The sequence below is a fragment of the Haematobia irritans genome, chromosome 1, assembly GCF_050003625.1.
Source record: "Haematobia irritans isolate KBUSLIRL chromosome 1, ASM5000362v1, whole genome shotgun sequence".
Lineage (NCBI taxonomy): Eukaryota > Metazoa > Arthropoda > Insecta > Diptera > Muscidae > Haematobia > Haematobia irritans.
This window is the reverse complement of record NC_134397.1, coordinates 105,271,638-105,289,119: the sequence shown is the minus strand read 5'-3', so window position 1 is coordinate 105,289,119 and position 17,482 is coordinate 105,271,638. Positions and strand designations below refer to the sequence as shown.

Below are 17,482 nucleotides of genomic sequence, written 5' to 3'. Positions count from 1 at the left end.
TTTTCGTCGGGGTCTTGGAGTCGGAAACACTTCACATTTTTGTAACTAAGCAAGTTTTTACGCAAATTAGTTTCCATTCATTCGATCAATGTACAGCATGATTATAAATGAAAATCAACTTCCAATTACGGCTATCTTTTTATGTTTCCTAGAATGTTAGATTAGCAGATGGGCTGGATCGATCCATTTTAATGTCCATATCAATTTATTTGACATATTTCGAACAATCGAAATTATTTTTTTTTTAAATTTTATTTTAAGGCCATATAACATATGTGGAATATTGACAGAAATTTTTTTCAAAGTTGTTTTCTATAGAAAATTTTGTCAAAATGTTATTTCTATAAAAAATTTTGTCAACATTTTATTTCTATAGCAAATTTGGTCAAAATTTTATTTCTATAAAAAATTTATTCAAAATTTTATTACTATAGAAATATTTTTTGTATAGAAAATTTAATCAAAATTTTATTTCTATAGAAAATTGAGTCAAAATTTTGTTTCTATAGAATATTTTGCAAAGTTTTATTTCTATAGAAAATTTTGCCAAAATTTTATAGTAATAGATTTTTTAATTAGAAAATTTGGTCAAAATTTTATTTCTATATAAAATTTAGTCAAAATTTTGTTTCTATAGAATATTTTGCAGAATTTTATTTACTACACAAAAATTTTTCTAAAATTGTTTTTTTATTGATAATTTTTTTCAAAATTTTATTTCTATAAGAAAAAATAGTTAAATTTTATTTCTATAGCAAATTTTCTCAAATTTTTTTCTTACTGATGCTCATTGATACTCACTGCTATAAAAAATGTATTCAAAATTTTATTACTATAGAAATATTTGTATTTCTATATAAAATTTAGTCAAAATTTTATTTCTATAGAAAATTTAGTCAAAATTTTCTTTCTATAGAATATTTTGCAAAATTTTATTTCTATAGAAAATTTTGTTTTCTACACATTTTTTAATTGTATTTCTATTGATAATTTTTTTTATTTCTATAAAATTTTTTATTTCTATAAAAATTTTTGCCAAATTTTATTTCTATAAAAATTTTATTCAAAATTTTATTTCTATATATTTGGTCAAAATTTTATTTCAATAGAAAATTTAGTCAAATTTTATTTACTTGATAAAATTTTTTCCAAAATTGTATGCTCACTGATACTCACTGCTAAGTCGAAAACTTGTAGAAATGACTCAAAATGAATCATAAATGCATTTTTGCGAACTTGTCTAAACAATTATAAATATTTCCCAAATATTGCCCGAGATTTTGTAGAAGTCTGATTTGAGATTTTATCAAAATGTAGATCTAAATACAAAGTTGTGCAGAGTATATTATAATCGGTCCGCCGGACTTTAGACTTTCCTTGCATTTTTATTTTTTGTTAAAATTGTGTTACGTCCCATAACGTTAGATTTAAATTTTAAGTACATAGATTTTGTAGAAGTATATACAATTTTGTCTAAATCGATTCAGATTCAAATTCATGCATATGGGAATATAAACCTTTATATAGCTCGCAACAAATTTAAAGAATTTGAGATAGTATCAACAATTTTGGTCCACAAATACATATACTGTTAGTATCTTCTCATAATATGATGGGTATTCACACAAAAAAAAAAATTCTGATTCAATCACGAAATTAATTCATCCAATTAATTTTTAATTGAAATGTCTTTAATCACAGAAATGATAGTATCAATTAAAAAATTAATTGAAGGTCAATTAAAAAGTTAATTGATCCAATTAAAAAATTAATTGATACCATTATTCTTGTGATTGATTTTTGTTTCAATTAAAAAAATTGTTGAATCAATTAATTTTTTAATTGAATATTTTTTAAAACTCAATTAAAATTTTAATTGGAAAATTTTTCGTGAATTTTTTTTGTGTGTTTATATCATTATTTTATTTATTAAACATTGCCCTAAATTTGAAATATAGAGTTCAATCGAGCAAAATTGGCTCGACTCCACAGCCCTGCATAAAATACGCGATGGCAAATTCTTTTCAACGATTGATTTGAAGATGCTTATTTTCAAATGGAATTGGATGAAGAATCCAAAAATATTATGGTAATCAACACGCCGCTTGGACTATTCCAATATCAACGACTTCCCTATGGCATCGCTAGCGCTCCAGTTATTTTTCAAAAATATAATGAACAACTTATTCATGGTATCGATGGATGTGCTAATTATATTGACGATATAATTATATCAGCTCCAACTTTAGCTGAACCTTTTACAAGACTGGAGAACATTCCTAACATCCTTCAGAGTAATGGTATTAAGTGCAAAAAGGGAAAATGTCAGTTCTTACAACAAAAAATTACATATCTTGGTCGATAAATTAGTGCAGGAGGAATTCTACAACAGACGAGTCAGGGTTTGCAGCCGTGAAAAATAAACATTGGATCAACCAGGGCTGTAGAGTCGAGCCAATTTTGCTCGACTCCGACTCCGACTCCAGCATTTTTCATCAGCTCGACTCCGACTCCGTAGTCGACTCCGGGTAATATAACTAAATCTCATTTTAATACCACTAATTTGTAGTTCTATTGTGGGGTACCGTAAGTGGATCGATATAAAGTATCGTATTTATTTATGTGTGCAAAAAAGGTCTTAATTTCACATTAGATGCCAATTGAACTCTATATTTCAAATGTAGGGCAATGTTTAATAAATAAAATAATGATATAAATACCCATCATAGTATGAGAAGATACCAACAGTATATGTATGTGTGGACCAAAATTATTGATACTATCTCAAATCCTTTAAATTTGTTGTGAGCTATATAAAGGTTTATATTTATGAATTTGAATCTGAATCGATTTAGACAAAATTGTATATACTTCTACAAAATCTATGTACTTAAAATTTAAATCTAACGTTATGGGACGTAACACAATTTAAAAAAAATGCAAGAAAGTCTAAAGTCGGGCGGGCCGATTATAATATACTCTACACTAATAGAAAAATTGCGTTCCACAATCGTGAACGGACGGTGACAAAATGAAACGGAAACGTTCACAAAAAATCAAAACGGAATGTTCACGATTTTGTCCACGGGCGTTCACGATTTCATGAACGGCATTCGTTTTTCTTTTTCCATGAAAATTCTTAAAATAATCGTTAGACGTTGTTATGGCAATTCCGCCAGTGGTGCAATGAGTTAAAGCGACTGTTAACGCGTATGGTGCACACAACACAGGTTCGAGTCACGGTAGCGGAAATCTTTTTTTTTTAATTTTGTTTATAAATTCGTAACCATTACGTTTTCAGATCATGAACGCTCGTTGTTGTTTTGGTGTCATTTTAACGTTGTCAGATTGACCCCGTCTGTTCTCAGTTTGACAACACATGTGTGTTGATTCACTTTCATGAACGAAACGTTTTGAAATGACAACGCCGTTCATGATTTTTTCTATGGGTGTACACAACTTTGTATTTAGATCTACATTTTGATAAAACCTCAAATCAGACTTCTACAAAATCTCGGGAAATATTTGGGAAACTTTTATAATTGCTTAGTCAATTTCGCAAAAATGCATTTATGATTCATTCATTGAAAATTTTGAAAATTTGAGTCATTTCTACAAGTTTTGCACTTAGCAGTGAGTATCAATGAGCATACAATTTTGGAAAAAATTTTGTCTAGTAAATTAAATTTTGCAAAATTTTCTACAGAAACAAAATGTTGACTACATTTTCTATAGAAATAAATTTTTGGCAAAGTTTTCTTTAGAAATCAAATTTTGACCAAATATATAAAATAACATTTTTATAGAAATAAAATTTTGAATAAAATTTTTATAGAAATAAAATTTTGAATAAAATTTTTATAGAAATAAAATTTTGCAAAATTTTTTATAGAAATAAAAGTTTGAAAAAATTATCAATAGAAATACAATTAAAAAAAAAAACAAATTTTGTAGTAAACAAAATTTTGCAAAATTTTCTATCGAAATAAAATTTTGCTAAATATTCTATAGAAACAAAATTTTGACTAAATTTTCGATAGAAATAAAATTTTGACAAAATTTTCTATAGAAATTAAATTTTGACAAAATTTTCTATAAAAAACAACTTTGAGAAAATTTGCTATAGAAATAAAATTTGACAATTTTTTCTTATAGAAATAAAATTTTGAAAAAAGTTATCAATAAAAATACAATTTTAGAAAAATTTTTGTGTAGTAAATAAAATTCTGCAAAATATTCTACAGAAATAAAGTGTTGACTAAATTTTCTATACACCCTCAAAACAAATCGCTTCTTTAACACATGTTCCAAACATATTTTGCAGGAAGCACATATATTATTGCATACTGCCGAAACATTAATATGTTTGTTTTATGTGAACATATTAAATGTTTGGAAGCATTTTGAGCCAAAAATATTATATGCTTGGAAGAATTTTTCCCAAACACGATTGTGCTCATTCCCTAACATACTCGTAATTTTCACTTCCACGAAATTTTTTAGTTATTGGCACCTTTCTCTGTAATACAAATAATGTTGAAGAAATTATTCACTTTTATAAATTTTTTTAAATTTTACCTTTCGCCTGCACGGAGAATCGAACCGAGGACCATACAGTTTGTAAGCCAACACACTATCCACTGGGCTACGTAGCTGTTATAGTCACCAGTAGATAATTATCGTTTTAAGTTACATTTATATAGCATAGTTTGCAGCGCCCACGAGCCCATGCAAACATAACATTATTTAACAGAAACATACATTTGTTTGCCACGTGGAGCAGTGGTTAGCATGTCTGCCTTGCATGCAAAGGGTCGTGGGTTCAATCCCTGCTCCGACCGAACATTTTTTTGTTTTGTTTTTTTTTTTTTTTTAATTTACACATTTATATTTATACTATATTAATTTTTTTAAATGAAACATCGAAATGTGCGTTATTAAAGATTTATAGTCAGTAACAGTGCTTGATATAAACGAAATTGAATGATTTTTGGATAAAATATTATTTTTTATTGCAAAAATAACAATCTTGTAATAAAAAACTGTTTTCGTACAAAACTTTAAAATTTGGAAGGAATTCAAAAACTAACAAAAGAAGAACGTGGAGTCGAGTATAAAAATACATACATAATTTTATAATATAAACATAAATTTATTTAGGAGTGAACAGTTTTTTACTAGAATTTAACACCATCGATCTAAAATTCCTTTTATTTTTCTTTAATAATTCATTTTAAAGAAAATAAACTTTTTAAATTGTTTTAGCTGTAAAAGTCGAACTTAATGCCCGCTTTTATATTTGATGGTGTCCGTCAACTCCTCGTGGACTACTTTTTAATAAAGAGAAACTAAACTTTGTTTTTTTACATTTTACTGTGTAATTTTTCACTATTTCCTCCTTATTTCATTTTACCGTCCCAACTCTAAAAAGAGTATAGTGCCCTTTCGTTATTTTTATGAAGACCCCTGATTTCTTTCAACGAACCAAGAAAAAAATAATGCCAAAATGATAAACAAAACACATGTCCACACATACATAAAATGCTGCTCTCAAGGCGAAAACATAAGCTGTTTGTTTTTCAAATGTCTATTCTCTTGGTTCAGAATGTATATTCTCTTTATTCAAATTAAATAATATTTAGACTTAAACATATCAAATTTTTGGCCTTATCATAAAACAGTTTTCCGAAACAACATACAAGCGGTTTCACAGAAATTGTTCTCTTTTGACTCTTTTGCTGTGTTATATTGATATCTTTCGTCAACTCTCCCGGTTTCCATCTCTATTTCTCTCTATACTCTCTCTGTCGCTTTGAATAAAATATCACAACATATGTATGTTTAGTTGAAATTTGTAAATTTATATATGTTTGTATTCACACATATGATTTTTATGAAACATTCATGCCCCAAACATAATATATTCTAACATATTAACATAGATGTCCCAAACATTTAGTGTTAGTTTAGGAAAATTACATGTTCGCACTTAAATATATTGTGGTTTAAAATCGTGCCCGAAACACATTTTATTTATATCGGAACATATGAAAAACATATTTTTCTAACAGTGTAGAAATAAAATTTTGACAAAATTTTCTATAGAAATAAAATTTTGACCAAATTTTCTAATAAAAAAATCTATTACTATAAAATTTTGGCACAATTTTATATAGAAATAAAATTTTGACCAAATTTTCTAATAAAAAAAATCTATTACTATAATATTTTGGCAAAATTTTCTATAGAAATAAAATTTTGACTTAAATTTTTATAGAAATAAAATTATCAATATAAATAAAATTTTGAAAAAATTTTTGTGTAACAAACAAAATTTTGCAAAATTTTCTATAGAAAAATAATTTTGCAAAATATTCTATAGAAACAAAATTTTGACTCAATTTTCTATAGAAATAAAATTTTGACTAAATTTTCTATAAAAAAAATGTTTCTATAGTAATAAAATTTTGAATAAATTTTTATAGGAATAAAATTTTGACAAAATTTTCTATAGAAATTAAATTTTGACAAAACTTTTTATAGAAATAACAGTTTGACAAAATTTTCTATAAAAAACAACTTTGAAAAAAATTTCTGTCAATATTCCACATATGTTATGCATATGGCCTTAAAATAAAATTAAAAAAAAATAATTTTGATTGTTCGAAATATTTTAAATAAATTGATATTGGCATCAAAATGGATCGATCCAGCCCATGTGCTAGTCTACCATTCTAGGAAACATAAAAAGATAGACGTAATTGGAAGTTGATTTTCATTTACAATCATGCTGTACTTTGATCGAATGAATAACGCAATGGAAACTAATTTGCGTAAAACTTGCTTAGTTACAAAAATGTGAAGTGTTTAAAAAATTTGGCTTAGCAGGAGTTGGAGTCGACCAAAATTATAACGACTCCGACTCCAGCAAAATCTTCAGACTCCGACTCTGGCTCCACAGCCCTGGGGTCAATATCAAATAAAGAGTAGCCAAATAGAGAAGGAAGGACTTGCTATTGTGTTTGGAGTTAAACGTTTCATCAATATCTCTAAGGAAAAAAATTTGTTTTGATAATTGACCACAAGTGATCCAATCCAAATAAGCATCTGTCGACGATGACCGCGCACAGATTGCAGCGCTGGCCATCAGCCTTATGGCATACAATTTTGATATTAAATATCGCAAAACGACTGAACATGGTAATGCCGACCGCGCCTTCCATTTGGAATTAATCACAAATTTGATCAAGAAGAAGCATGCTACAACATTATCTTCGAAGATTTTCCAATCAATCCAAATCAAATTCGTAAGTTTGCTAATCAGGACAAAATTTTAAGCCTAGTACGTAACTATGTGGAAAAAGGTTGGCCTGATCAATTAAAGTGCCAATCAACATATTAAATGTTTTTTTCAACGGAAGACGTTCATTAACAATTCAAAATGATATCCTTTGTCTTCAAACCGATTATGTCCGAGTAATTATACCAAACGCCTTGAAGAGCCAAGCATTACCAATTAGCCAATTATTACACCAGGGACATTGGGGTGTAGTAAAAATGAAGCAGTTAGCCAGACAAAAAACATATGGTGGGAAAACAGACGAGGGCAGTTCAGAAACTTAAACAGAAAACAAGTATATACGGCCGTAAGTTCGGCCAGGCCGAAGCTTATGTACCCTCCACCATGGATTGCGTAGAAACTTCTACTGAAGCCGATGGCAAGGTATCTTAAAACTTCCTAACACCGTAATATATACCACATAGTCCATACGTGGTATATATTAAACTAAGGCTGATTAAATACGTATATAATTAAGTTTAAAGTTTCTATAGAAATAAAATTTTGACAAAATAAAATTTTGACAACATTTTCTATAGAAGTAACATTTTGATAAAATTTTCTATAGAAATAAAATTTGGAAGAAATTTTCTATAGAAATAAAATTTTGACAAAATTTTCTATAGAAATAACATTTTGACAATGTTTTCGATAAAAATAAAATTTTGGTAGATTATTTTTGGCTCGAGTAGCAACCACGATTATGAACCGATATGGACCAATTGTTGTGTGATTGGGGATCGGCTATATATAACTATAGACCGATATGGACCAATTTTGGCATGGTTATTAGCGGCCTTATACTAACACCACGTTGCAAATTTCAACCGGATCGGATGAATTTTGCTCCTCCAAGAGGCTCCGGAGATCAAATCTGGTGAACGGTTTACATGGGGGCTATATATAATTATGGACCGATATGGACCAATTCTTGCGTGTTTGTTAGAGACCACATTCTAACACCATGTTCCAAATTTCAACCGGATCGGATGAATTTTGCTCCTCCAAGAGGCTCCGGAGGACAAATCTGAGGATCGATTTATATGGGGGCTATATATGGACCGATATGGACTAATTCTTGCATGGTTGTTAGAGACGATATACTATCACCACGTACCAAATTTCAACCGGAACGGATGAATTTTGCTCCTCTAAGAGACTCCGGAGGTCAAATCTGGGGATCGGCTTATATGGGGGCTATATATAATTATAGGTCGATGTGGACTAATTTTTGCATGGTCATTAGAGAACATATACCAGCACCATGTACCAAATTTCAGCCGGATCGGATGAAATTTGCTTCTCTTAGAGGCTCCGCAAGCCAAATCGGGGGATCGGTTTATATGGGGGCTATATATAATTATGAACCGATGTGGACCAATTTTCGCATGGTTGTTAGAGACCATATCCTAACACCATGTACCAAATTTCAGCCGGATCGGATGAAATTTGCTTCTCTTAGAGCAATCGCAAGCCAAATTTGGGGGTCCGTTTATATGGGGGCTATACGTAAAAGTGGACCGATATGGACCAATTTTTGCATGGTTGTTAGAGACCATATACTAACTCCATGTACCAAATTTCAGCCGGATCGGATGAAATTTGCTTCTCTTAGAGCAATCGCAAGCCAAATTTGGGGGTCCGTTTATATGGGGGCTATACGTAAAAGTGGACCGATATGACCCATTTGCCATACCATCCGACCTACATCAATAACAACTACTTGTGCCAAGTTTCAAGTCGATAGCTTGTTTCGTTCGGAAGTTAGCGTGATTTCAACAGACGGACGGACATGCTCAGATCGACTCAGAATTTCACCACGACCCAGAATATATATACTTTATGGGGTCTTAGAGCAATATTTCGATGTGTTACAAACGGAATGACAAAGTTAATATACCCCCATCCTATGGTGGAGGGTATAAAAAGGTAAGTGTTTTGGAAACTTCCATCTCTGTTAAATTTTGTTTCGATCTGGCAACTCCTTCATATATATTCATTCAAAATAGACGCATCCGCAATTTTTTTACAATGGAAAAATTAGAAATGCGTGCTGTTATTAAATATTTACATAAAAAAGGTTTATTGGGACAAGAAATTCATAATGATATGGTGCATGTGTTAGGTGAAAGTGCTCCTTCATATGCAACAGTGAAAAATTGGGTTGCGGAATTTAAACGTGGTCGTACAAGCATTGAAGATGAACCACGTAGTGGACGTCAAAAACAGCAACAACAACAGAAATAGTAGCCAAAGTGCATGATATGGTATTAAACGATCGACGAATAAAAGTGCGTGAAATTGCTAATACATATCATGGACATCTCAAATGATCGAGTCCATTTAATTTAGCATGAAGAACTACAGATGAAAAAGCTTTCTGCAAGATGGGTGCCGCATTTGTTAACAGTCGACCAAAAACACATAAGAATGAACATTTCTCAAGCTTGTTTGGATCGTTTTAAGCGAAATAAAATGGATTTTAAGTGTCGTTTCATAACTGTTGATGAGACATGGATCCACCACTATACTCCAGAGACAAAAAACAATCCAAACAATGGACTGAAGCTGGAGGAAGCGCCCCAAAGAAGGCAAAAACAATTCAATCGGCTGGTAAGGGTTTGGCAACGGTTTTTTGGGACTTCAAAGGTATTTTATTGATTGACTATCTGCAAAGGGTAAAACAATAAATTCAGAATACTATTGCAACTTTTTGGATCAATTAAATGTACAAATTCGAGAAAAACGTCCTGGCTTAAACAAAAAAATAATTTTTCATTAAGACAACGCACCAGCGCACATGAGTGTTTTAACAATGGCTAAAATCAACGAATTAATGTACGAGTTGCTTGACCACCCACTTATTCTCCTGATGTATTTAGCTCCCAGTGACTTTTACTTATTCCCAAATCTAAAAAAAAAAAATTCCTTGCTGGCAAGCGTTTTACCTCAAATGAAGAAGCAATTACAGTTGTAAAACACTATTTTGAAGACCTCGAGGAAGACAATTTTAGTCAAGGGATAGAATTGCTAGAAAAGCGTTGGACTAAGTGTATTGAAGATTCAGGAGATTATATTGGAAAACAAAAATATCTTTGAAAAAATAACTATTCTCTTTCATTGATAGGCTAAGAAGTTTACGAACCGCCCTCGGAGATAAAGACATCGAACTTATCGCTTCTAAATGTGATACTTGTAAAATAGAAAATGAATCTCCTCATTAGATTTATCAAAGTTAGCCAACCGCAACCAAACCTTGGCAACGTATACATATCGATTTCGCTGGGCCGATATTTAATTCAATGTGGCATATAATTCTTGACGCGTTTTCACAATTTCCATACGTTTTATCGATGTCAAGTACAACAGCAAAGGACACCATATCAGCATTATCATCATTTTTTTCAATTGAGGGAATTCCAGACAGAATCGTAAGTGACAACGGTCCTCAGTTTTCGCCGGCTGAATTCAGAAAGTTTTGTGCAACTCTTAGAACACAACATATTACAACAGCACCGTTTCATCCAGCTTCCAATGGGTTAGCTGAAAGATTTGTTAGAAGTTTCAAAACAGCTGTTCGAAAAAACATGAATGACAACATATCAGCCAAACAGGCAGTATTCAAATACTTATCAACTTATCGTTTTATGCCCAATGAAGAAGGAAGTCTCTTGCAGAACTAATGCGAGGCAAACCTGTCAAAACAAATTGGCCACAATTATTGCAATTTACTATGAAACATTATCACCACGAAGAATCAAATGCCAAATACGAGATAAACCAACCCGTATTTATTCGCTATTACGGAAGGGGAAAGAAATGGATTCCAGAACTGTCAAGCAACAACTTGGAAAAATGTTATTCGTTTTGGACACCGAAATGGGAGAATGTAGACGTCACGTAAATCAGAGGAAGCCAAGAAATTCTGATTATCATCAGACTATACAGTTAAGCAACAATCATCATTATTCGTTTTCATCAGATGAAAAGCTAGAGATTTCGATAGAAATACAGCCAGAATTCAATGATGTTCCAACATCAACTTCTATTCAACAGCCTATTGCAATTCCACCAAATATTTCTGATGTACCAACACAACAGCAATAAGCACAGCCTGATGTCAAAAATCCAACTACAAGTCAACCAGGTCCTAGACGAAGTAACAGGATAAGAAGAGAAGTATCTCGTTATTCACCAGATGAATTCGTTTATGTATTTTATTGTATATATTTTCATTAATTTTTATTTTTGAAATTCATCTCCTTCTTAGCTTTGAATTTTTTAAGGGGGAGTAATGTTATATATTGGGTACGATTTTTAGTTTATGTAGTTATCGACAATTCAATTTTGTACGATAAATTGATTCACGTTAGCCTTAAGCCATCTCTAACTACTTTGAATATAACAGTCTCACAATAGCTATCTAAGCGTGCGTTTCAATGACACAAACATAACAGATCGCATCGGAAGTGGAAAAAATTGATGGGGGATTCCGGGATGCGCTTTAAAAGAAATGTTTGTAGACTTGTCCAAAAGGACCGCATCGGAAGTGGAAAAAAATTGATGGGGGATTCTGAGATGCGCTTTAAGAGAAATGTTTGTGGAAGAACTTCCATTTTTTGCTGGGAAGGTATGTGAACAGAGGCATTCGCCAAGGAGGAGTTCGTGGAATGTTGCTATAAACAACCTTCTGATTTCCCTAGAAAAAGAAAGAAAAAAAGTGGTGGCATACGCATATGTTGTGGCTCTAGCAGTCGGGAAAATTGCCATTCACAATAAGAGAGGCCTCCGGATGACTGATAAATGGGCGAAAGAGAATGGTCTTGGGGTAAATCCTGCAAAGACAGAACTAAACATGTACTGTAAAGATCGCAAAACTTGGGCAGGAAGCTGACCTTTAAGCTTAATAATGAGGAAAGGGCGAGAAAAGCCACGGTAGCTTTCTACTCGTGCATTGGTTGTACTCGGCAGTGGTCAGACCTATAATGATATATGGTGTTGTAGTCTGGTGGACAGCACTTCAGCAGCCGTCAAGTTTTGGGTAAAGTTCAGCGTACGGAGTGCTTGTGAATCTCAGGCGCATTCTGTAAGACAGGAAGATATTCCCTTAATATCATGCTGCATCTATTGTCTTTAGACATTTTGGCCAAACAACAACGGCGGTTGCGCGAGCTATCGCTGAGGTCGGAAAAAAGGTACGGTCACAGTTCGGTCCACTAAATAGTGCCAGATGTGCAGACGTAGTGGATTACACTTTGGCGAAACCACTTTTCGACAAAATTTACTTCGCGAAGTAAATGACTACTGTATGAGCTGTCATTATGCTGGGGAAAAGGAATCAATTAAACACCTCTTGTGTGGGTGTTCTTCATTTTGTGTAAGGTGTTAGCGAATTTTGGGGACATATAGCTTTAGATTAATGTTTTTGGAACAATCTGGTTGATTCAACAGAAGAAAATAATCGAGAAGGATCAGCGGTTAAAACTAGAAGTGCCCATATGTAATAGGCACTTTTAGTTAATGTGGCAATAGGATTGCACATCGCTGTGCCTCGGTCGCGGATTCAACTCCTAAAAATGATTTTGCTTTTCCCTTTTCTTTGTCCTTTAATTATTCCCTCATTTTTGTCTAAAAATTAAGTTCACTGAAAAATATCTTTACAGTTAAATGTTTCCAGTTAAAAATGAATATCTTTACATGAAAACAAAATTTTTCGGACTAAGGTCAACTTGTTTGCTATTTGTATGCCTAATCACGATAAACAAGGCTATGCCATGCATGCATTGCCAAAATAACCTGAGGACCTTAGTTTTGAGCATATATGAGACAAGTTTAAATTTTAGCATTTTCAGAAATTCGATTTATTTTTTAAGATTTTTTATTTTTTGTATTGCTTTTACTAATTCTCAAAAATGATTTATATTATTTTTTTTGGAAGCTTGGGATTTTGCTGTCAAAAATGGATATAAAATAGAAATACAGTGTGTATTCGTTCGACATTATGTATCGAAATATTCATCTCTGCTCTCAGAATACATAAATAGATATTTATTTCTGACAATTCTGACAAGTTTAATAAGACTAACTATAATTTATAAAGTGAGTACCATGGATATACAAGGATTTGAAAGTCTTTTATTGTACTACGGACGCTCAGAGTTTTTCCACACAATGCAAAAGACTGTATTAGATGGACTAGCGAGATACCCAAACCATTTCGCGTTCCGCCTGTACAATGGAATTGCACTGGTATTAGGAAATAAAGTTCAGGAAGGAATACGTGAATTAAATCCATTGAAAAATGATGAAGAGCTTGGAGTTGCTGCAGTCTTAGCACTCATATATGCACACAATCGTTGCAATGTGGTGGATGTAGAAGCAATTGAAAATTTAGAGCAGCGTTTATTGGAAGAAGGAACACATGCCAATGCTTGTTATTATGCTGCCGTTTTCACTTTCTTGACTAAAAACTTTTCTAAGGCTCTGGAATATATTGATAAAACTCTAAGATTCAGCAAAGAACACGAATCTGCAATTGTTTTAAGATCATGGATAGACATGTTCCAGTATAATGCTAACGTTAGTGGAAATGTTTTGCACGCGCTTGAACGAATAATAGCTAATTCAAAAAGCATAGACGCCAACTTGGCTTTAGTTTATTATTTTCAATTGAAGGGGCAATTTGACAGTGCAACCAGTAATTTGATAAAACTCTCAACAAGATATCCGCAAATCAATATACCGTTAATCATTAAAATGGAAATGCAACTTGCAGCTTTGGATTGGGAACGATCTTATGAGACTGCCTTACGTATTATAAACTTGGATCCCACCAACATCGCAGCACTTCGAATAAAAGCGTATATCTTGATAGTACGAGAAGGTAACATAAAAGGTGGCATTTCAACACTTCAACAACTGTTGGTAGCCACAGAACGTGTGGAGTCAGGAAACTCAAAATTGTTGTTCGAGATTTGCCAACTGTTCGCCCGCATTAGTTCACGTAATCAGGAAATACTTGCTTTAACTTTACGCTTCATTGACAAACTTGTTCAAACCAACCCTAAATATGTTGAATCTATTGTAGAATCAGGGTATCAACATATGTTACTAGGAAATATCAACGAGGCCGCTACTTGTTACCGTTCAGCAACAAAGATTGAAAATAATAACTTCAACGCATTGTGTGGATTGATATTTTGCCAACTCTTAAAAATGGGAAGCACAAATCAAATATCTCAACAAATTGAATTTTTGAAAGACCTCAAGCCTGGTGACGAAGATCCATTCTTATTGCTTATAAGGGCGAAAACTTCCTCTGGAAGTGATGATGCAATGGCGTTTCTTAACAAAGCCATGGAACGGCACATGTTTAAGCTGGAAAACGTTTTATACGGATGGGAATATTTTTTAAAATTAGATCCCGAATTTCTTATACAAATAACAACAGAATTGCTACGTCATACCCCATCACAAGTTCATATCAACAATAGCACCCGTATAATGCAGGAGACTATTCATATAAGTTTGAAACATTGCATATCAATTTTAGATGTAATTCTTAAAGTTTGTCCTTCACACCTTCATGCCAATTATATGAGAGCTAAAGTTCATTTTCTATGCGCTGAAGTAACGTTCGCATATAATATGCTGCATCACATAATCAATGAGATTGACCCGTCATACACAGATGCATATCTTCTACTCGCTCAAATACAAATGCAGAACCATAAATACGCGAAAGCTCTGCAGTATTTAGAGATGGCGCTATCTATAAACTTTTCTATTCGAGAGGATCCTAAATATTATCTTCTTTTGGGTATAGGACAACGACAACAGCAACAGCATTCAGAAGCACAAAAGAGTTTTATATCAGCCATGCATCTTTTGGGGAAAGATATAGGTGCATCGGAGAATACGATATCAAATAAAAATCGTGCTCATAATCTACTGGTTAATGATTTTACCGTATCTGATAAGGTTACATTGTACTTGGAACTTATAAATACCTATAAGGAGATAGGAGATGTTCAAAGTGTCTACGAAAGTGAACGATTACTTCAACTGGCAATGGAGGAATTTAACAATACCACGGAGGAAGGCCGTCTAGTTATTGCTCATGCTGAACTTATTTTAAAAAGCTCTAATGTAAAGAAAGCTATAGAACTACTATCTTCAATACAACCTAATCAATCTTACTTCATACAGGTGATTTTAGCTTAAGAAATATGTCAACATTATATAATTTTATGTTTCGTTTTTCTTTTGAAAGGCTAAAACGCTGTTAGCCAATATTTTTTTACACAACCAGAAGGATCGTGTGGCATTTGCAGTATGCTTTAAGCAATTAGTAGAAACATGTCCTGAACCGGAAAATTATGTGTTGCTTGGTGAAGCCTATATGTCCATTCAAGGTATGTGCGATAAATAAAATTTATACTCATTTGATCCTATCATTTGATAACTCTTTCCGACGTTTTTGATTGTATATTTTGAGTTTTTTTAAACCACATTCAAAGTTTCCTAATTTTTTTTGCACACAAAACCATTTACACCTCTATTTTTATCTTGAGAATATTATAACATCCCAGCAAACAAAGCGTCACCAAAAAAGTAGTGAAAATGTCCTTTTTTAATTCGGAATTGGCGCAGAAGCTATGAATTCCAACCGCCGTTGCACTAAGTTTTCATCACAACTTAAGGTCTGATCGAATTCAGTGTTTTTGATGTGAATTAAAATTTTTATTCTGCCAAACAGCGTTGCCATTTTAGTCCGATCGGACCAAAATTGGCCCAAGAGATTTCTAATTTTTAAATTTGGTCCGATGGTCGGACCAAACGGAATTTAGCCCATTTTGGTCCATTTTCATTTGGTCAAATTTATAAATTTTTTGAAGTATTTAAAATTGTTATCACGTAGTCTATAGTATCTATGCACTGAAAAAAATAGTGGCGTGAGGCTGAAGACTCATTTCTCTGATATAAAGTTTGTTTCCTAGTCCAAAAGTCGGAGATATTTTTAACACTTTATTTTAAGTCGTTTCTTACTTGAAACATAAAACAATTTTCACTTGTAGTCGAGTCTTAATTTGGAAATTTAAGTAGTGGTTCAGACGTTTTTAATGGACATTAATAGCACATGAAGAAAACAGCTGGAATAATTAATAACATTTGTTTCGTACAATCAAGTACGCAAAACTCAAATTTACAAGTGTATTGTAACGTAAATGTGTCCTTACTTCAATTCTCCGCTTCTTTGGCTCAGAATCAATACTAAAATAATTATTGTACAGACAAAATCTTTGGAAGCAACCATCAATGTTTTTTCAGTGTGGGATTAGATACCAGTTCAATCACAGAAAATCGAATGAAAATTTTAGGTCTTGGGCCAGGTTTTACATATTTTTGGACAATTTTAGCCCTATACTCGAATGCGCGCGAAAAGTAGAATAGTAGGATTGAGCTATATAAGAATATGGACCGCATGAAATAATTATGGATGCAAAGCGACACTACAGCAAATTGGATAAAAATTCGGAAAACTATTATAATCTCTCTAGAAGTAAAATCGTGACTCGTCAACTTTTTAAGTCAACTATTGAATTTCGACTTTTGATGTCAAATTGACTTTAAAATTCGACCTTTTCAAATTGTCTATTTAATTTTAAAAAAGTTGAAAAGTCGACGTTTTGATTCCTAGTTAGGTTAAGTGGCAGCCCGATGCATCAGGCTCACTTAGAGTATTCAGTCCATTGTGATACTACAGTGGTGAACTTCTCTCTTATCTCTGAGTACTGCCCGATTCCATGTTAAGCTCAATGACAAGGGACCTCTTTTTTATAGCCGAGTCCAAACGGCGTTCCACATTGCAGTGAATCCACTTAGAGAAGTTTCGAAACCCTCAGAAATGTCACCAGCATTACTGAGGTGGGATAATCCACCGCTGAAAAACTTTTTGGTGTTCGGTCGAAGCAGGAATCGAACCCACGACCTTGTGTGGGCAAGGCGGGCATGCTAACCATTGCACCACGGTGACTCCCAACCATGACAACCATGATTCCTATGACAACCGCTAAATCATATCATTCCTTTCTGGTTTACTTAACTTTTTTAATAAAAGCACTATGTACAATAATATAATAC

The 17,482-nt window shown here is 32.5% G+C and overlaps 1 protein-coding gene across 1 annotated transcript in view; it reads left to right on the top strand.

Annotated features, from left to right (window-relative positions):
- Positions 1–17,482, top strand: part of LOC142221542 (tetratricopeptide repeat protein 21B-like) — a 420,560-nt gene that overhangs the window by 32,967 nt on the left and 370,111 nt on the right. Inside the window, exons 2-3 of the mRNA XM_075291295.1 lie at positions 13,278–15,547; positions 15,612–15,753. Of these exons, the coding sequence (XP_075147410.1) occupies positions 13,448–15,547; positions 15,612–15,753 (2,242 nt within the window). The 5' untranslated portion in view covers positions 13,278–13,447. The remainder of the gene's footprint in view (positions 1–13,277; positions 15,548–15,611; positions 15,754–17,482) is intronic.